Raw genomic sequence first — 21,364 nt, 5'->3', positions numbered from 1 at the left:
TCAGTGTGGGTCCTGAGAATTCAGTTTTTACCAAGTTCTCCAAGCTTGATTCTGATTGAACAGCCAAATTTGGGAAATATTAACCCGATAGATATTCACTCTATGAGATCAACTACCAGATTGTAAGTTATGTGTGGGGATGGGATCAAAGTTCAGAGACTGGGAAAGGAGTCTTATCTAAGTGATCTTGTCCTTGTATATGGCCACCACTCACTGGCTGCAGGGCCGTGGACAAGTGAATTACACTCACTGAATCTCGGTTTTATCCTCTATTATGCAGGCGTGCGATGCCTACTTCATAGGATTCTTCTGGGGATTAAATGCACATAGAACCTGGCACCCTTAGCACTCAGTGAACAGAAGCTGTTCATCTTGCTAGCACTGGTATCAGCATCATAATTGCCATCATCCCCAGGCTGTCCTGAGCACTTGTCTTTCTCCATATTTCTGCATTTTGGTCAATTTCACTATTTTTAGCCTTTCCTCTAGAGATGGCCAAAGTAAAGAGAATCCATTTTTATAGAAGCCTAGCTATTTATTCAGAGCAGTGCAAAGCTAACAGAAATTCACTGATTGTTCCCAACCCTCACTTTACCCTGTTATAGTCTCCAAGTTACCAATGGGGGCAAAAATGAATTACTGGACTCTCACTCTTTTCCCCAAGAGGATGTTAATGGTCAAATATAAGTAAACAAAACAGAGGAAGAAAAATGAAGGGCCAGAATAAAGCAGAAAATTAAGCTGTCTACATAGGTAGCAAATATCTAAAAATTGACTTTATTCATTAGCAGTGTTAGATGTATATACATATATTTTTAAATTACAGCTTTTACTTAAGCCCTGAAATACAGAAGAGTGATGATATTTGGCTGCACTTGCTGGTCTAAAGAAAGAACAACTATCCTTAAAGTATACATGCAACGCTACCAACACAAAGGACCGGAGACAGGACCGAAAGACAAACCTGAAACTCACAAGCCCTACCTGTTCTCAGCATCGGCACTGCACTTTGGGGACATCAATTCAAAGGATTTGGTAAACTTCACCACCTGCCGCACAAAAAAGATAATAAATCCACGTCAATTAAGGCTTTCTCACAGTTTAAAACAACGCAATCAACAATTTTCATCTTTATAATGGCTATTACAATAATTGGAGATTAAAGAGGGATTTTAAGTGAAGAAATCCCAAGGGACAAAAGAAGAACATTCTATCCTACATTTTGAATCTTTTCCTGCATTGCACACATTGCCAACGTTTTATTACATCTTACTAAATACGTATATATTTTTACAGGTGTGTACTAGCCTGTGGTGGTCAGGCAAAGGGGCATCTCATTTGAATACAATATATTTTTTTTATTGTCCTTTGAACAACCCAGTCTCCATCCATGGAGACAAATCACCCTTCAGAAAGGATGCCCTCCCATCAATCCCAGGCTCCTGACGTTACCTTCCCTGGCTGGCTTATCATTGTTCTCAAGTGAACGTTTTGTTGCTCCAGACCAAAGGGTAAAGAAGAGGAGGCCGCCTTTTTCAAAGATCACCCCTAGTGTGGACACTTCCTCCCTCACCTGTCCAGTGAAACCAGCATACCAAGTGCAAGAGCCTGATCAAGACTTATTATGTTGAAAGGAAATTTATGGGCACAGAAAATGTAAAAGTAGTTATTCATAGTATTAGCTACTATTGAGTTCTTACTATAAACCAGGAAGGCCCTACATCAGAAGCTTCTTGGACTGTTCAATTTACTTATTATAATTCTGCAAAGTAGGGATTTTTATACTTAGTACAAAAATGAGAAAATTAATCCATAATTTTTAAATAAATTACTCAGTTTCACACAAATAAATGGGGCCACTGAGATTAAAGTAAGTCTGCATGATTCTAGAATACCAGCTCTTTCAGCAACACTAAAAATGTTGGGTAGGAAAGACATCATTTCTGGCCCTCTTTTGACAAGATTTGCTACCTGACAGAAAAACGAGTTCCTTATACTGAAAGGAGTCATCTGAATGTCACTGGATGCTTCAAAGTTGACATTTAGATTTGCCTTAGCCAGATGCAGTCATGCTTCAAAAGCCTTTTAAATTAACCACTTACAAGGAATTGATGGGCACCACAGAAAATGATTTGGAAATAGATTAAACATTAAAACAGCTTTATCAGTGAGGTAATGAACCCAAACTAAGAAAATGAAACATTAGGAAAAAGATAAAAGCAAAGCCCATCACAAAGGAAAGTGTGTGTGACTAGCTGAATGCAGGGTAGTGACAATAGCTCAGCTGTAAGGAAATACTCTTGACAACTATAGAACATATTTCATTTCATATTCTAATATGCACTAAGCCTCAACTCATTGGGGCAAATTTTATGTTCCGAAGATGGCCACAACAATATCTCCTATCCCACATCCTTCTCTACAATATGGCCCTGCCACCCTCCTACTAGGTGGTAGGCGTATGTTCTCTCCCCTTGAATCTAGGTGGGCTTCTGACCACAGTGACCAATAGTGTAGATGGAAGAGATGCTATGTGCCTTTCGAGGTGGTCATAAAAGGCAGTGCAGCTTGCCTCATCTGCTAGAACAGCTGTGCCTGGAGACTTGAGCCACCATGTAAGAAGTCCAACTACCCTGGGGACATTATGTTGAAAAGGAGCCAAACCATAAAGACAGGCCACATGTAGGTGCTCTGTTCAGCAGCTCCAATCTTTAAGCTATCCCAGCCCAGGCACCAGACTATGAGGAAACAAATCTTCAGGTGATTCTGATTCCCAACCATTACGTCTCCCTGATCTCCATGTTTTGCCAACTGTGACCCCAGATATCCTGGAAAGACGTAAGTCATCCTTTCTGTACCTTCTCCAAATTACTGCTCTATAGGATCTGTGAGCATATATGGTTGGTGTAAGCCTCCAAGTTTTAAGTTTATTTTTTACACAGCAAAAGTAACTGGAACACTTATCTTGAGGACTTAACCAGAAATCAATCACTTAGAAATCTTGAACCAGCTGCAATATTCTTAGGTGTCACCAAATAAGAAATCCCTCAAACTATACCCTAAATAATTCTTAAAATTACAACAATAACAGGATAAAAAGTAGAAGGATTTTGTTTATGTTTACAGAATGGGAAATTGTTACAGATTTTAAGAAGGAGTTTGTCTTATATCTCCACTTTGATCTCTCATCATTTGTGATTTTTTTTCCATTATTTTGTTAGATGACAGTAAATTCTTATTCATATGTTGAAACCCTAAATCCCAAGGTGAAGGCGTTTCAAGACAAGGCTTCTGGGAGCTTTAGGTTGTGAATGTGAAGCTTCATAAAGAGATTAGTACTTCTATAAGAAGAAATGGAGAGAACTTGCTTCTTCTCCTTCTCTTCTCTGCTATGTAAGGGTAGGTGAGCAGATGGCCATCTGCAAACCAGGAAGAGTCCTCTCACCAGACACTAGATGTGCCAGTGTCTACATGTTGGACTTCTTAGCCTCCAGAATTATGAGAAATACATGTTTGTTGTTTTAGCACCCAGTCTATTTGTTATAGCACTCTGAGCTGACAACTGTATCCTACCAGTTTACCGCAAATCTGTATGAGGCATTTTGTACACATTATGACGAATCCTTTGCATATGTATCAATGCTTACAACATCCCAGCAAGGTATATATTATTACCTCTATTTTGTTAAAAGAAAATTAAGGCTTAGAGGTGTTAAGTGGTTTCCTGAAAACTATACCACCTGGCTGGCTTCTCTCTTTAATGAGTTAAATAAATCTTTGATACATGCTTGCTTTAGTTTTGTGCAAGGGTTATGGTTTTAACTTTTGGAAAACTGTTTTTTTGACACAACAAATATGTACTGAGTGTTTATATGTGTCAAGTAGTGCAATAGGCACTGGGGCTACATATGTGGAAGTAAAAGAAAAAAAAAACAACAACAACCTGCATGCATGGAGTTTATAATAGGGAGCTTAATTTGTCCTGGCTTCTCAAAAGTAATGCTCCCTGGAATAATACATGAACTGCTTTTCACACCTTAAGAAAACAAATGTCGGACATGTCCAGAGATGAAAAGAGAATAAATATCTTTTAAAAATATGTATTTTTTTTTTTTAAAGCTGCTGAGGAATTGTGGCTTACAAGAAGAAAGGAAGTGGACCAGAGAATCCTGGAAGTTTAAAGCTATAAAACTTGCAGCTCTCGAATCATAAAAAAAATGGATAGATAAACAAGTACTTCTTGATGAAATGTCAGAATGTTTGAACTCTTGAAATATAAAAGCACTTTAAAAACTACCAAAAGGAAGAAATACTTTTTTCTAAAATGTTAGAACTTTTACTCGCTGTACTCGCTGTGTGCCCCAGTAAAACAGCACATGGTGTTCTGATCAAAGTCAGACACTGGATTGATTCATGAACCATGGTGTCGACCTTGTGTGTAATAAAGAACTAAGCTTACCCAAAGAGAGGTCTGGCCTTTGCCCTTGGCTTCTGAGAGGTAACCTCTAAGCTCTTGGAGTGTCCAACCTTGATGAAAGTGTCTTTGTTTACCCAGGTGCCTTGGGTCAGCCAGATATTAAAAATGTAATTTAGAGTGGGGGCTTGGAGCCACACCAACAATGTGATTTAGGGTAGGGGCTTTGGGTCACATGGTATCAGTTAACCTCTGGAGGAGATGGAAATAAGGTCAACTATGTGGGTGGCCAACCAGATTATGGTGATCAAGCTCCAATAAAGACTCTGGATGTCAAGGCTCAGGTGATCCTTCCTGTTTGGAAATACTTCGGGCACATTGTCACCCTTTATTGCTGGGGAAAATTAATGTTATCCATGACACCATGGAGAAAGGACAACTGGAAGCTCTACTTTCGGAATCCTTCTGGGGTCTTCCCATGCATCTCAACCTTGGCTGATTTTAATCTGAATCCTTTTCTATAATAAACCGTAACCATGAGTATAACAGCTTTCAGTGAATTCTGAGAGCCCTTGTAGCAAATTATTGATGTTGAGGGTGGTCTTGGGAACCCCCAAATTTGTAATTGGTGGAGGAGCGAGGGCAGTATTACAGACTATGTTCCCTAACTTTGCACCTTGGGTAGTAATTCTTAGATTTCTGTGTCTTTAAAAGAAAAATGAGGATAATACTAATGTTGACTGGTCTATGGTTAAATATTGATGATCCAGTGCGTATCAAGTACTGAATAGTATAGAGAAATACCAAAGAAATAGTAAATAAGGTTTCTAACCTTTAAATAACTAAAATTTTAAAGGGGAAAATTTTAAATGTAAGGGTCAGGAAAGTTTCTTGGTCAGTTGATTTGATTCCTTTTACTAAACCAAAGGAATTATAATTATTAAATTTTTTATTCTACCGTGGCTTTTGGGAAAATCAGAGCAAAACTTTATGTTCAAAGTTTTATATTTTTGTAGCATGATTTGTTTTGAGTTTGTTGATTTGATTTGCTTTTGCTTACAACATGTACTTTCTCTTTTTCCCTTTTTATTTGAAATTTTGCCTTTCATTCTGTTATGTGGCTGGCTCATAAAAAGCATTCAGAAAATATTTGTTCACTATAAATTCTTGTATTTTTTGCTGAAGTGTGCCTTAAATTCTTTTGGTAACTAATTGAGTAAAAGTATAAACAAAGAGGAAATGAAATACTTACTGGAAAAAATGTATAAATGTGTATAAAAATACTTTTACACATGAATAATATAAAGTCTCTTATGTAAAACTAATTACAGTTTAACAAAGCTATTATGGGGCATTAAGTTGTTTCAGAGGTATGGAAAGGGGATTTGTAATGGTGGGTAAGAGAAATACAACATTTAAGGGCCTACAGCTGACAGCAAACAATATAAGAATAAAAGAGAAGCAGGCTTGAGTTCCATCAAGAGAGTGGTAAAATATAAGCAGAGCAATGAGACCGTAAGAACAAACTCACTATTGACTGTAAGCCAGATAAGATCAGGAAGTGGCAAAATATCAGCCTTGGTTCCATAAGGTGTATAAATTTAGTATGGCTCCAAGCCATCTGACTATGAGGGGCTTCAAATCCATTCTCGAATGGATCGAAGATTGTTACAAAAATCCTAGTCTAAACCATATATCCAGGAAGCCAGGGCTGCTGGTGGAAACCTCTTACGGATGCTCTGAATTTAGGGCCATCTGAGAGTAGGCTCACAACCAAATCAATACTCAAATTCACCAGAACATTGGGCCATGAAGGCAAGATACACCTGGGTCTTGGTCTATGCTGAGAACAGCAAGATGTCCTGCAGAAAAGTAATGCAATTCTAGAGATACCGATTGATCTGTCTGCCTCCCATTCCTCTAGGACAGGGGAGAGCAAAGGACAGTCTGTGAGCCAAGTCTGGCTTTAAGGAGGCCGCAACTCACAGTGGCCCATGTGGGGATCGAACTGGCAACCGTGGTGCTGCCAGCACCACGCTCTAACTAACTGAGCTAATCGGCCACCCCCCACCATCTGTTTTTAATAAATAAAGTTTATTTTAACAGATCAACTCATTAATTTAAATATTGTCTATTGCCTCTTTCTGCTATAACAATAGAGTTGAGTACTTACAACAGAGACCATATGGGCCACAAAGCCTAAAATGTTTATTAGCTGGCCCTTTAAAGAAAGAGTGTGCCGACTCCTGGCCTACCACTATCTCTGGGCCAGGTCAACTACTTATTTTCTGCTAAACTGTTAATGGCTGAAGATACATTAATGCATTAATATTCCCAAGTAATTTATTTGTAATACAGAAAGGGGATTCCTGGAGTCAGAGTCTTCTCATCTGAAACAACACCGTAATGACAGAAATTTTAGGCGTAAAGGCAAGTGGTGAAGGCTATAGTTGAGGACCTGCATATGTCCCAGTTGGCATGGGACCATCCCACTTTAATTAAGCCTATTGTTCTGGGACAATTATTAAAAGTGCCCCCTTTCACTCTCAAATGTGTCTTTGTTTGAAAAGCAAAACTCTAGGAAGGCATGCCTCAAACAGTTTTTCCTTTTTAAAGGAAATTATTGAAAACATAATGCATGTAGAAAGTTATTTATAGTCAGACACCTAGGTTAAAAAACAAAACAGCAAAACCAGTTCAACGATTTTGATATAATTTAATGGGCTATATAGCGTCACTGTGGAGATCACGACTGATAAAAACAGACAAAGCATAAATAAAGAATAAAATTCCTGCTTTATTCTTGACTTGTAAGAACTGGATGGTTCTTAGTTTAGTTAATTTTCAAAAATTTGTTCTCTAAATCCAATTCTGATTATATTATAGATGTACTAAATGAACAATAGAGTAAATAAATACATACATACACTAAGCAAAAAGAGAATCTCAACAAAAGAAATATCAGAAGTGGTTTATAGGTCAATGAAACTGAACAAATGGTTCTGAGCTCCTGTGGCTGTTGATGAACCCTGGTTATTGCACTCTGGGGAAGGCGGCACACATGCCGCAGTGAAGTAAACAAAATACCCCCGAGCGTCTCTGCCTGTACTTTGGAAAAGCTCCATGGACAGAAGTCTTTTTGATTTGGATATTTATCAAGCACTAGTTGGTCTGATTTATCTCTCTTTTTCTTTCCTTCTTCTTCTTCTTCTTTTTTTCAGTTTAAAAACAACTTAGAAAACAAAAACTATGCTCAAATAGATCTTTCTGCCACCAAAAAGAAAACAGAAATCATCTACTGAGTAATCATCTTTTTTTTCCAAGAGAGTTTATTTTAATCGCCATTTTTTCCATAAGAAGACTACTCTGTAGAACAAAAGGATAAATTAAATGATCATCCACTACCATCTTTCTTGATAAATTTCTCATTTACGCTGATGAGTAATTCACTCTAATCTTTTATTCACTCCATCAACATTTATCAAATACTTAGTGTGCGAGGTAGGTACTGTGGCAGGCTCTGGAAATACCAAGGAGCATAAATCAAGTCCTGTCCTTGAGGAACTCACAACATAGTACAGAGGGAGAAACAGTTCACAGATGTACAATTTTAGCACAGTACATATTTAAAATGCTACAAGCTCACAGAGGATCGTGTTGAAGGAAGGTTCCTGTGAACTATGTCCTAAAGGGTGAGCAGGAGTGTTCTTGGCCGAGAAGTGAGGAACGATTTCCAGACTGAGAGATTAAATCAGAAAACAGAACACTTGGAAGAGTTTAACTGAACCTAATTCAATAAAAGCTCTAATTACAGAAGTATAGACACGATTAAAATGAAGCCAATAAGGAATGATGAGGCACCCAGGGACTAGCAAGTTTGGAAAGCAGCCCTCGGTCTAAGGGAACACAAGAGAGAGTGAGGGAGAAGAGGAGGCATGGAAGGAGGGAGGGAATAATGTAATCGGTGACCTGGAGGAGCTGTGGAGCGGGGCCTTGGAAGAATCCAGCTACCTCTCAACGGCAGAGAAAGAACAAGGGGAATAATTACCCCAACCTCTCTCTCCTCCTGTCCTTGAATTTTCTGCTGCTGATCCCTCTTGTTTGTATAACCCAACTGGACGCCAGAGGACAAGAAAGCCCAAGTGGCACAGTACATAGAGATCAGTCTTCATGGGCACTGAGCTAAAAAGAAAAAAACTGACAATAGATGTGGGTAGTCAGTGTTGCAAACCTGTCAGTGCAGAGTTGACAATGTTGCACTTCACCTGAGTCCTGTGTTCCCCAAAAAACAGTCATGATAAAGACATCACTTACTGTTTTGTCTTCCAAATTGGCTAACCTCAAAGGACCACCCTGCCCTTGCATATTTCAAAATAAGACCTGTCTCCATCTTTCTTCATGGCTCCCCTAAGATTCACAAATCTGGCAGATAACTCCCTTGTCTACATGCTTCTGTAAAACCCCAGGCAACTTTCCTTTTCTTTGAGACGTTCCTTATTTATTTATTTTTTCAATTATAGTTGACATTCAATATTACTTTATATTAGTTTCAGATGTACAGCATACTGGTTAGACATTTACACAATTTATGAAGCGATCTCCTAGATTAGGCTAGGACCCACCTGGCACTATACATAGTTATTACAATATTATTGACTATATTCCCTACACTGTACTTTACATCCCCGTGACTATTGTGTAACTGCCAATTTGTACTTCTTAATCTCTTCACCTTTTCACCCAGCCCTCCAACCCTCTTCCCATCTGGCAACCAGCAGATTGTTCTCTGTATCTATGAGTCTGTTTCTGTTTTGTTTGTTCTTTTATTTTGTTGTTTAGATTCAACCCATAGAGACGTTCCTTATTACTGAATGTCCTCCCTATTGCAATAGCCTGGATGAAATTGTCTCAATTGTCTGGTGCATTTTGTCTTTCACATGAACTACATGTGCAAAGATGCAGCAGCAAACACATGCATAAGCTAACCGTGGGGAGGTGGGGTAGAGGAGGAAGAAAGGGACAGAGCTAGGCTGAGGACCAGAGAGGAGAGCCAAAAGCTAAATTAGGAGCAGAAGTGATGGGCCTTGAACGTTGGACAGTTTGAACTTTATTGTGTAGGCAACAGGCAGTTAACAACTGCTTTGAGGCCTGGGAGAGAAAGGTGGATATTTTAGAAAGAAAACTATAAATACTACTAAGAGTTGATGGAAAGGAAGAGTGTTCTGTTTGTGAGTAAAGAAATGACTTAGGGAGAAAATCTCCAGGTGAGAGATTAGTAAAGGGCAGAGTAGAGACAGTGGTAGAAGGGGTAGGAAGGAAAGCCAAGAGTGATGTTTCAACGTAGAAGCAACAGAACTTAGACACAACTGAGTGTAGATAGGAAGAAAGACTTAGAAGCTACTCTTTGGTTTTTAACTGGAGTTACTTACTACATGCTGTTGATTCTACTGACTGAAAAGGAAATTCAGAAGTGGTGAAGATTTGGGGCAGGATGTGGTAGAGAAGGGCAGTGGGGATTGAAGTTCAGTAGTTGGAGATTTTATATATATACACTATATATATACTTATATACTGTATATCATTTATATATGTCAAATATATGTATATATAAATTTATTGTTCTCAACTCATATCATTCATCATTTATATACATATATAAAATAGATATAAATAGATATAAACTACATACATATGTTTAACATATATAAATGCATTCAATGCACATCATTAATCATCTATGTTAAAATGATTAATTATATGAGTTGAGTTAATATATATCGCCATATAATTATTAATAGAGTGAATTAATATATACGGATATATAACATGATATGTTAATTATTAATGATATGTCTACACTCATCAAATAATCACCATTTTTTTTAGAGACCTTCCATTTTGCACTCTAGAAAAAAACACTTGGAACAAAAATCAGAGTTTAAATTAGCTTCCTTACAGGGAAAAGGAAAGTTAAAGAAAGAAAGGTGGGGAACTGGAAAGAAAGGGAAATAGAAAAGAAAGACTGAAACAATTTTTAGCATCCATTTAGGATGGAGGGGATTAAACTACGGGCTGTTCCAGAATAATCAGAGGATGATTACCCCCAACTCTTCCTGTTGAGCGTGGAATTTAGGAAGACCATCTAGTTCAATGGCTTAATTGTACGTGTATTTCCTAAGAACCAAGAAGTTAAGGAACATATGCGAAAATAAGTGTAATTATGTTTCATGTATTTAGCAAATGAACTCCGGGAACTAGCCTCATATTTATAAACTCAGCTCTAAAGTACTTCATGGATTTCGGGACAATGAAATAGCTGCCAGCCACCAAGATGATCCATGAAAAAAGAACACTTGGAAACCCTGGTGCTGAGACAGTCCTTAGGGCATGAGATTAAAATGACTACATTTGCTTTCCTTGACTAAGCACAGAAAAAAATAGAGATAATGGTAAATATATGGGCTAGAAAAGAACTAAGAGAAGTAATACAAAATTGCTTAGACAGATTCATGAAATGCAGTAGCATTAAGCAGTGAATGTTCAGTTCAAAGGACTCAATATTTCCTAATGTTGACAAGCAGCTAGTTATGGAACAATCTTTTTATTTTTTTCAGTCTAGTGGAAAATGCCATTGACAAAATCACATGAAATTGATTGACTGAAACACTGAAGAGAAGCAAAAGAGGGTGAAATATTAATTTTGGCAGGAGAGAGGGCTAGAAAGGCATGTCTCACTTCTATTTTTGTCATCTACTGAGTAAACTGGTCGGTTCACACCTGTCTGCCCAGTTTAAAAACTATGAATGCAGTCCTCACACACTGAGTCAAGAGCTTGATTCTCAAGCTTCTCCAACCAGATTTAAATTATTTTCTCCCTTTTCCCCTCAAAGGTAGAGAGGCCATAAAATATACATCTGCAATAACCCACTTTTTAAAATATTCAAATCACAACAAAATAATGACACATTTTTGTTTCCAGGAATGATTCTAATAAAATAGAGAAGAGCAAAAGTTATTTTTAGAGGAAGAAAAGTTTGAGCATATTTTTCCCCCTGAAATAATACTTTTTCTTTCCTGATTGTAAAAAGCAGTGTGTAGGATACCAGAAGAGATGGTACTATAAGTTCATACTTTGACACATCTGTTTTCTTCCAAAAACAGAGCAAAGATTGGTAAAATATAGAAAGAGAAAACCAAAAAGACATCCAGAGGTGAAAAGGAAGAGAAAAGAGAAAGGGAGGGGAGGGAAGGGGAAGAAAGAGAAGGGGAAAGAAATGTCTCTAAGGCACAAGCCTGGAGACAGACGCCCGCTGTGCCCTAAGTCCAGAAACAGGCAAGCAGCGAGAGCTGGAATTTCAGCTGCTGCTAGGATCTGGGAACTAAAAGTGTTCCTTTGAGACAAATGACTCGGCTTCACCTCCAGAAACTGAACCAAGCTGCCTCTTGCTTGGTGTAATATTATCACACAGCAGGAGACTCAAGCCACCAGTATAGGTCCTGGTTCTTGAGTAGGGGCCAAGAAACTGCAAACTATTAGACAGGGAGGGGAGAATATGAGAGAATAAAAGAAAACAATGGCACAAACAAATGAACAAAAACACTTCCCATTAAAATGAGGGCAATCCCAAATTCAAAAACACATAAACAATATCAATATAGATAACTAAATAAACAACCTACAGAATTGGACAAGAAAGTATCGATAAGTCTCAGTTAGGCTGAAGATATGAACACACCTCTATCAGAGAATGATAGATGAAGAACAGAAAAATATTAAGAATATAAATGATTTGAATAACATCATCTTGTTCTTGACTAATGGGCCATGGAAAGTCAATGGGAAATGTCCCTTTTGGAAAATACTTTCCTCCCTGAGAAAAAGAACGATGTGTGAAAAGAAGCTTTCCTTTCTTCTTCTCCTGGTACATAATTATATGATGACATGCTGCCTGGAGCTGCGTCAGCCTCCTGGATCATGAGGTAAAAGCCAGCTGGTGACCCCTGAGACAAACATAGGGGAAGGGACAGAACTTGGGTTCTTGATTATATCATCTGGCTGCTGCACAATCCCCAGAATTGCCTCCTGCAGACTTGTTATACAAGATACAAATCTTACTGTTTAAGCCACTTTCCCTTGTATATACTATTACTTGCAGTAATCCCCTAAATTAATATATAAATTAACGCAATTTCAATCAAACTCTCTATAGTTTTCTTCATGGAATTTGATAAGCTGCTCTTAAAATCTATACGGAAGAGCAACAGGACAAAAATAGGCAAGCCAGTTTTAAAGGAGAAGAACATTGAGGACTTGCCCTATCAGAAACCAAAGAATATTATAAAACTATAGAAAATAAGACGGTGTGAAACAAACAAATAGAACAGTGGGACAAAATCGTGAGCTCAGAAACAGACCGACGTGTATAAGGAAACTTGATGTAATATAGAAGTGGCATTACAAAGTGTGTAGGGGGAAACAGTTCTGAGACTATTGGCTATATATAAACAGCTTTACACTATACACAAAAAATAAATTCTAGATGGATATGTGAGACCATAAATGCCAGATGGGTTAAAGAAAATATAACAAAGTCATTCAAACATGGAAATAGATAAAGTTTGTTTTTTTTTTTTAAACAAGACCTATAAAGCACAAAACAAAAAGGAAGACTTATAAATTTGACACATTAAAATTAAAATATTCCATGCAACCAAGATATCTACCAGGAGAGGCAACCACATGAACTCTGAGTGGAGAGTCTTCCTGTGTGTGCCAAGACTGCAAGGCCCTGATCTGTCTCTATCTGGTTCCTTTCTCAGGACTGTGTTTGAAGTGAGCAGACTTGAGAAATGAGGTAACATCTCTCCCCACACAGCAGGCTTGATACCACTCAATGTAAAGACATAGATTCTCCAAGCATGATGTTGCTTTTCTGAAATGCAACCCACTGTTGTCCCTGTGGCACTTGGGGGACAAAGGGAGCCAGGACAATTGTACCAGGGGTGTCAAAGGTGATCAGGAATGTCTAGAAGTATCCTGCTAGTTGTAGTTCTGCTGATACTAATAAAGAAGTAAAGGGCAGAAATAATAATGGAAAGGTATAGTAGAATTCTGGATTTGCTCGGTGATGGTGAGATTTATATGTGTCCCTTTATAACGACAAAAAGCATCTTTCTTGTTGAAATACTTGCAATAAAATAAATTTGGTCATTCTAAGTCTGAAACTCTCTAGTCCTCCAACACACTTTTGTTTTTAGAAACAATGTGCTAAACTCTGAAAGGAAGAGAGCAGTCTTTACTCAACAATTCTCACATGGATTGGGGTCTTTTGCATTTTGTTCCGTTCAGCTGTTTATTTATGAGGAACTAACCTTCAGTTTATAGTACATTGGAACAACTTCACAGGTGAAACCTTCATTTTTGTTGCCTTTTCAACAAATTTTCTGACTACTCATCCATGTTTATTTTTCCATATGAAATTTTAGAAATTAAAAATCATATTGTCAAGTACTGCCTTTGTTTTCTCATCTTTGAATAGGAGTCTATCTGGGTTTGTTTTTTTCCATAAAATAAAATAAAGAGTGTTTACAGGTGTTGCTTGATAATCATTCAAACCCTTCCCTGATAATCATTCGAATCCCTCATTAAATCTAGATCACAAAGGTTTTAAAGGTGTTTTTTTTTAATACTGGTCCATCCATGCAGCATTCTGAGATGGGGAAAGGGAGGTTCCAGCCAGAGAACTTTGTCTCTGCAGGATTTTCCGTTGGTTGAAACCACTGTTTTAGCACGAGATTTTGGCATCTGGTGCCCTGTTCAGTCTGGCTTCTCTTTCTGTACATGGAGTGACTGTGTCTGGTTCTTTCTCTAATTTCTCCCTGATGACTATGGTAGTACACGGAATAGCTGCCCCTTTAAATGTGGAGTTTCGAAAAACCTTTGTCGAGAAGTGTGATAAAGGAAATCATAACACGGATTTCTGCATGGCGATGCCACATACACATCCCATACCCACCCTCAAATCTCCCGCCACCTCCCCAGGCAGCAGCAGCCTTGGCAGAACTCTTCACAGCTTCTAAAACAGGACTGAGCTCATTAGTCTCCTCCTTTTGCACACAGTTCACTTTTACCCACAGACCCTGCCCCGCTGGATTATAGGAGTTCATCCTCATGTTGAGGGGGAATGGATAGACAAAAGAAGAAATGACTGGGAGTAGCCCAGAATTTTCTGCTCTGACCCTACCACTGCAGTCTTGGAATGTTCAACTATGAGAGTAAAAAGGTCTTTTTAACTTTCGGTAACACAGCAACACCGCGGTTGCTTGTACCATCTAATCTACTGCTTTTTGACCCCTCTCCAGACTTTATACCATGAAGCTATTACTGTCACTATTATTGCCTCCAACTCTGCCCTCACCTCCCACATCAGCTTCTGTCACCTGTGTTTGTTCATCTGATTTGCCAAAGAGCAAGACCCTCAGATAATAACTAGTCTATGTTTGCAGACTGGCAAGAATGACCACCGTAAGCTGATTTAAATTACTTTCATGTCCATCTCCAACTGAACTAGAAAACAATGAGTTTGACCTTGTCCAGATTTTACCTGGCCCCTCAGCCACTTGCCTTCTCAGGGACCTGGGAGTGACTCAGGGAATCCTGGCAGCTGAAGCCCCAACAGCTACCCCGTCCTGCTTTTGCTTATGTCCTGAGTGAGGCAATTAGCTGAGTGAGAGCTGAGTGAGAGCTCACAGCCTGCCAGGCACCAACAAGCACCCCAACACCTTTCCCATTCCTTTCAGGGCCTTTAGAGTCCAGTGGTGGGGGAGACCCTAGCAAGTCACTCTCCACCCTAAGCCTTATTTCCTCATCTATAAAATGAAGATGCTAATAATAACACCTAGTTCATAAGGATGCAGTGAGGAGTAAATGAACTCAAGTGCTTCACAAAGCATCCAGAAGCACTCCATACGTATAGGGTGTGTGTGTGCGTGCGTATGTGTTCTACCAAGGTTCCACCGAGTTTTATACAACTACAGGATAACTGTAAGGCTGTTGGTTTAAACCACCCCTGCTGAAATAGAAATAACCACAAGCTCTGCTAAAATATGGGCAAACACTCCTAAACATTTTAGATGTATATAGATTTTTTAAAAACTTAATGTTGTAAGTTTTACAATACTTATTAAATCTCGAAAATTTATCCTAAGGTTCTCATTCTCTGAGGAACACAAACTGAAAAGCAAAGACAATAACCTTTTTCTAAGTAAACTGCAGTAAAATATCATTCTCTGAGGTATTAAAACATCACTTAATTGCTAGACAATTCCTGGTCTTTGAAGAGAGTTCACAGCTAAGATATTAAATTGCCACTGAGGGTTTAGACATTAAACTTTCAGGAAGATAGATGGATGGTGATCATTATTTCATTATTTTCAATATTGTGTATTTACCCAGAAGATTTCCTGCCAAGAGCCAAAGGACTTACTTAACAGAACCTGAAAGCCCAATGCAGCAGGCCTGAGGCCTTCAACTAGTCTGATGCTTGTCTTTGGAGTAACAGGAATCCCTGCAGTGAAGAAGAAATGAGCCTCCTCCACCTGACTGGGGTGCCCCGTGCAAGTGTCGGCAGGGCCAAAGCAGCAGTAAAAGAACCTGGAGACTGCACAGCCCAGCCCAGCTGAGGCTGGACATTGCACTCAGCTCTAGTACAAACTGTCACGGATCCAAGAACAATAGGCATTGCTTCTCCAGTCTTAGTCTGCTTCCTTCTCCCCGTAAGAGGGCTGTGGAGCATGATTTGGACTGCAGTCCACACCCATAAGTACTGAGGGCCTTCCGCTCGCTGGGTGAATATGATGGGAGACTGGCACCTGAGCTTGTCTCCTATCCAGTTGTGTGAGATTGGGCCAACCATTTAGTCCCTTAGGTCCCCCATCTGTAAATATGCGGGACTGGGATAGATAGCTAAGGTCTTCATCAGCGTAAGAGTCTATGTTTCTAAGGTGAGAGCAAAACAAGACATGTAAGGGAAATAAAAAACTTAAGTTGTATAAAAAGTCACCCCATGGTTAGAAGAGGCATGAAGAGAGTGGTTCAACTCACAATTCCACACGCTTAACTACAAACAAACTAAACTTGATTCCATTAGCTCAGTCTTCAAGCTACGTGACAGATAAAAGATGACTTACTGGTGAGTCAATGTCCTCGAGGAGTAAAACAGAACAGCGCTCACACTTCAGCAGAGTTTGGGCTCGGTGCATTATTTTCCTGACAATTTTCTCCAGGTCTGTCTGTTCTTCAAAGAGGTCATTAACCACCTCTAGCAAAGCCTAGGAAAGATAAAATGGGTGTATTTAGGTGGATATAGTACTGAATAAAAATGTTGGGTGTTTTTCTCTCAAAATTCCATTTAGTTTTCACTATAATAAAATATAAATACTTTTATATGGCTAATTTTTAAAGCATTACTGATTATTTTGGCATATTTCCATCATTCTGTTTTATAACACAGTCTTGAACTGCAAAATACAACTCAAGAATAGTGCCAGTCCATATAATCCCATATAATTTCCACATATAACTATATGACTACATCCCATATAGCTAATGACTACATGATTTATATAGCCATTAATTAAAGGCTAGGCTTCCCCAGTCACAGTAGTTTTTTCTGCAATATGACTAGGTATCAACCCAACATTTTATAACTAACGAATACCTGATTCCTTCCAAAGCACATTTATTTCAGAAAATTACAAGCCCTTCTTTACCATCGGGAAGAAATAGCTTTGTGGTCACACTCGAGACTTATTTTCACTAATACCCATCTCACAGAACTCTGAAAGAATTATAGTGGTGAATGCTAATTAAGTTTCAGAGCCTTCAAAATATATAAAACCCCCATTAATCCTTCTGCACAAGAAGTACTGTTTCATCTCAATCTGTCCAGGAGAACATGCAAATGCCATTATATATCTCAGGAAAGAAAATGCCGTTTCTGTTCATGGTTTTCTGTTAATACAGCAGAATGAAAAGAAAAAAAAAACGAAATTCTGACTTAAAAACGGTGTGCTCATTTAAAAATCAAATTGTAATAACCTGTTATTTTATCCAGCTAAATTAGCGTGCAATTTTTGCATTGAAATAATATCAATATTTATTTGGAATTTTTCATTACATGGACGGACGTTTTCAGAGATTTAAGAATCTCTGGGCTATGCACAGGTGGTAGATATTATGCTGCTATCAAAGAGCAATCAGAAAATTACACAGCCAGTGAATTGGACAGAGGGTGCTTTATTCAACAGAATTTAATAGGATGTGCACTCTGACCTCTCACAAAAGGATTTCATAGGTTTTCAGGTAAATTCACATCTATTCAGGTAGATGGTGTTGATCATCATTCCCAGGGACATGACTAATTTTCAAATTTGGTAATGAATTTGATTTGTCCTGAAACCATCTGAAACATGGGAAAAGTTCTTCTCTGCTTCTACTCAGATAGAAAACCATTTGGATGAGTTAAGGGAGCCATAAAATGTGTCTAGTTCACTGGGCATCTGAAAAAGGACCAAATATCCTGGGTAGTGTTTTCTTTAAGGAGAGCTTGTGAATGTGGCTAAGGATTGCTCTAGGATCCCAAAGCAAAGAGAAACACCAGGAAGCGAAGAAAGTTTTAAGTGTATCCTGACTGTTAGGCATTTGGACAGCAAATCACCGTACGCGTTCAACGTGCAATGATTTCATATTCCAATGTAACATTAAAGATGAGGCAATTCGCTGAATAATTACCAACAAAATTCCCTGTTATTAAGGGGGAAACATTATTTCCTTAATCATCCAGATGATTTCTTCAGATGGATCATATTAACTGAACAATTATTTAACTTTTCAATTTGTTGTGACTGTATGGATAGGGCCTCTGGGACCCACGTACAAGAACATTTATCTCAGAGGAAACACTCATTCTACTTCGAGTCTTGCACTTACAAATCATATTATAGTAATTTTATTGTTTCTAATTAAAAATTGCTGCTTTTACTAACAAGTGATAAAAGTGTCACAAATAACACGGAAGACTACCTTTAGAATAGGAGAAACGGAGAAGAAAATGTAGGATGAAATGCAATTCAACAGACACTGGAAGCCTTTCCCACAGTCAGACACTCCCTGATTCCTTCTTTTAGTGAACTTTTGCTCCTGGCCTCATTCTTGGACCTCTTCTCTTCTCTTCTCCTCACATTCTCCCCACATTAACAAACCAGATACCCTGGTTTTAAGAAACAGCTATTTGCTGATGGTTCCTAAATATTAACCTCGAGTCCTAACATCTTCCCCAAACTTTTGATTACTATGTTTCACTGTTTACTTGCTAGTGGTACAAGCCAAAGTTATTTTCACTCATTTCTGTATCAGTAAGCCTTGTAATTTGGGGGAAATCTCTCACTTCTCACTGCCCTAGTCCCAGTCACATTCTTTCTTTCTTTTTTTTTCCCCCCCAGCTTCATTAAGATACAATAGACATATAACTTGGTGTAAGTTTAAGGCATGCAACGTGATGGTTGATACACATATACGTGTATTGTGAAATGGTTACTACAATAAGTTTGTTAACACTATCCATCACCTCACATTATTATAATATTTTTTTGTAGCGAGAACATTAAGATGTACTCTCTTAGCAACTTTCAAGTCTACAATACAGTATTGTAGTCACCATATTGAACATTAGATCCCCAGAACTTATTCATCTTATAATGAAAGTTTGTGCACTTTGACCAGATTCTCTCCATTTGCCTCGCACCCCTGCCCCTGGCAACCACCATTTTACTCTGTTTCTACGAGTTCTGCTTTTCATAGATCCAACATGTAAGTGAGATCAGACAGTATTTATCTTTCTCTGTCTGACTTATTTCACTTGGCCCTGCACTCTCAAAGTCCAAACATGTTATCACAAATGGCAGGATTTCCTTCTTTTTTATGATTGAATAATATTTTGTTGTGTATACATACCAAAAATTTCTTTTTGCACGCATGCATCAATGGACACTTAGATTGTTTCCATGACTTGGCTATTGTGGATAATGCTGCAAAGAACATGTGGCTACAGACACCTCTTCAAGCTAGTGATTTCATTTCCTTTGGATACCTATCCATAAGTTGGGTTGTTGAATTACATGGAAGTTCTATTTTTAATTTTGTGAGGAACCTCTATACTGTTTTCCATAGTAGCTGCACCAATTTATATTCTCACCAAGGGGGCACAAGGGTTTCCTTTTCTCCCCAACGTTTGTTATCTCCTGGTTTTTCTATTTGTTTGTTTGGTTGGTATAAAAGCCATTCTAACAGGTGTGAGGTGATAATCTCATTGTAGTTTTGATCTGCATTTCCCTGACGATTAGCGATGCTGAGCGTCTTTTCATGTACCTGTTGGTCATTTGTATGTCTTCTCTGGGAAAAAAATGTCTATTCATATCCTTTGCCCATTTGTAAATTGAATTGTTTGCTTTTTGCTATTAAAATGTATGAGTTCCTTATATATTTGGCTATTAACCCCTTATTTGATATATATAGTTTGCAAGTATTTTCTCCCATTCTGTTGGTTGCTTCTTCATTTTGTTGATTGTTTCTTTTGCTGTGCAGAAGCTTTTTAGTTTGATGTAGTCTCACTTGTTTATTTTTGCTTTTGTTGCTTGTGCTTTTGTGTCAGATCCAAAAAAATCACTGGACCTTTTCCCTGTTTTCCTCTAGGAGTTTTAAAGTTTCAGGTCTTACATTTAAGTCTTTAATCCATTTCAAGTTTATTTTTGTGAGTGGTGTAAGATAGGGTTCCAATTTCATTCTTTTGCATGTAAATATCCAGTTTTCCCAAAACTGTTTACAGAAAAATTTATCTTTTCCTCATTGAGTATTCTTGGCTCCCTTGTCAAATATATGTTGAGTGTATATGTCTGGGTTTATTTCTGGGCTCTAGAGTTTATTCTATTAGTTTGCACATCGGTTTTTGATGCCAGTACCATAATATTTTGATTACTATAATTTCATAGTATACTTTAAAATCAGGATGTGTGATGCCTCCAGCTTTGTTCTTCTTTCTCAGTATTGTTTTGGTTATTTGAGGTCTTTCCTCTCTGTTTTCTAGACACACAGACTAAGCTTTCTCTTGCCCAAGCACCTTTGCATTTAATATTTCTACTGCCTGGAATGCTCTTCCCAGACCTTTGTATGGCTTTGCTCATTCCTTCCATTCAAGTCTCTGCTCAAATATCATCTCCTTATAGAGGTCTTCTGAATCACCCTTTGAAATAAACATCCTCCCACATTGTCCTTCAGTAATCAGTCTATCCCTTCCTTTATCTCACTTCGTTTTTCTTTTTTCAGTATATGTACTGCCGAAGCGAGCACTCATTTTTCTTTACAGCATTTATCACTAGCTATTATATTAAAATATTATTTGACAGTGATTGAAGGGTACCACACAATAAATATTTGTTGGCTAAATCAATGAATTGTGCCCTACATGAGGATGCAAAGATTAATAATTCATGAAACGTCCCTTAAGGAGCTCAAAATGTAGTTGGAAAGGACAGCCATCGATAAATATCATGCAATGTGCTTCGTATCACAATAGAACAATGGCAGTGTATATGAAGAAAAACAATAAGCAAAGAAGGGAAGATTAATTAACAGTCTGAGGTAGGTCCTGAAGGAAATGCAAGGCAAATAGCAGTGGGACAAAATTGAAGGCAGAGGGAGAAATTGGCTAAAGATATGAGAAAGTGAAACAGATTGTTTTCTGGAAGTTGGGGCTACATTTCTGGAGTGTCAAATGAAAGGAAAATAGTAAGGCGTGGAGCTACAGATGAAAACAAGACCCAAGACAGAGAAAATGTGCGACATGTATGCTATGCTAGAAAAGATGAATGTAGTAGTCAATTGGGTTCATCTGT

The 21,364-nt window shown here is 38.2% G+C and overlaps 1 protein-coding gene across 1 annotated transcript in view; it reads right to left on the bottom strand.

Annotated features, from left to right (window-relative positions):
* PDE11A (phosphodiesterase 11A) overlaps nt 1-21,364 on the bottom strand; it is a 319,917-nt gene that overhangs the window by 179,570 nt on the left and 118,983 nt on the right. Inside the window, exons 4-5 of the mRNA XM_033111416.1 lie at nt 16,604-16,744; nt 985-1,049 (exon numbers count right to left, since the gene is read on the bottom strand). Coding sequence (XP_032967307.1) covers nt 985-1,049; nt 16,604-16,744 — 206 coding nt within the window. The remainder of the gene's footprint in view (nt 1-984; nt 1,050-16,603; nt 16,745-21,364) is intronic.

Source organism: Rhinolophus ferrumequinum, chromosome 8 (assembly GCF_004115265.2).
Source record: "Rhinolophus ferrumequinum isolate MPI-CBG mRhiFer1 chromosome 8, mRhiFer1_v1.p, whole genome shotgun sequence".
Lineage (NCBI taxonomy): Eukaryota > Metazoa > Chordata > Mammalia > Chiroptera > Rhinolophidae > Rhinolophus > Rhinolophus ferrumequinum.
This window is presented reverse-complemented; position numbering and strand designations above follow the sequence as displayed.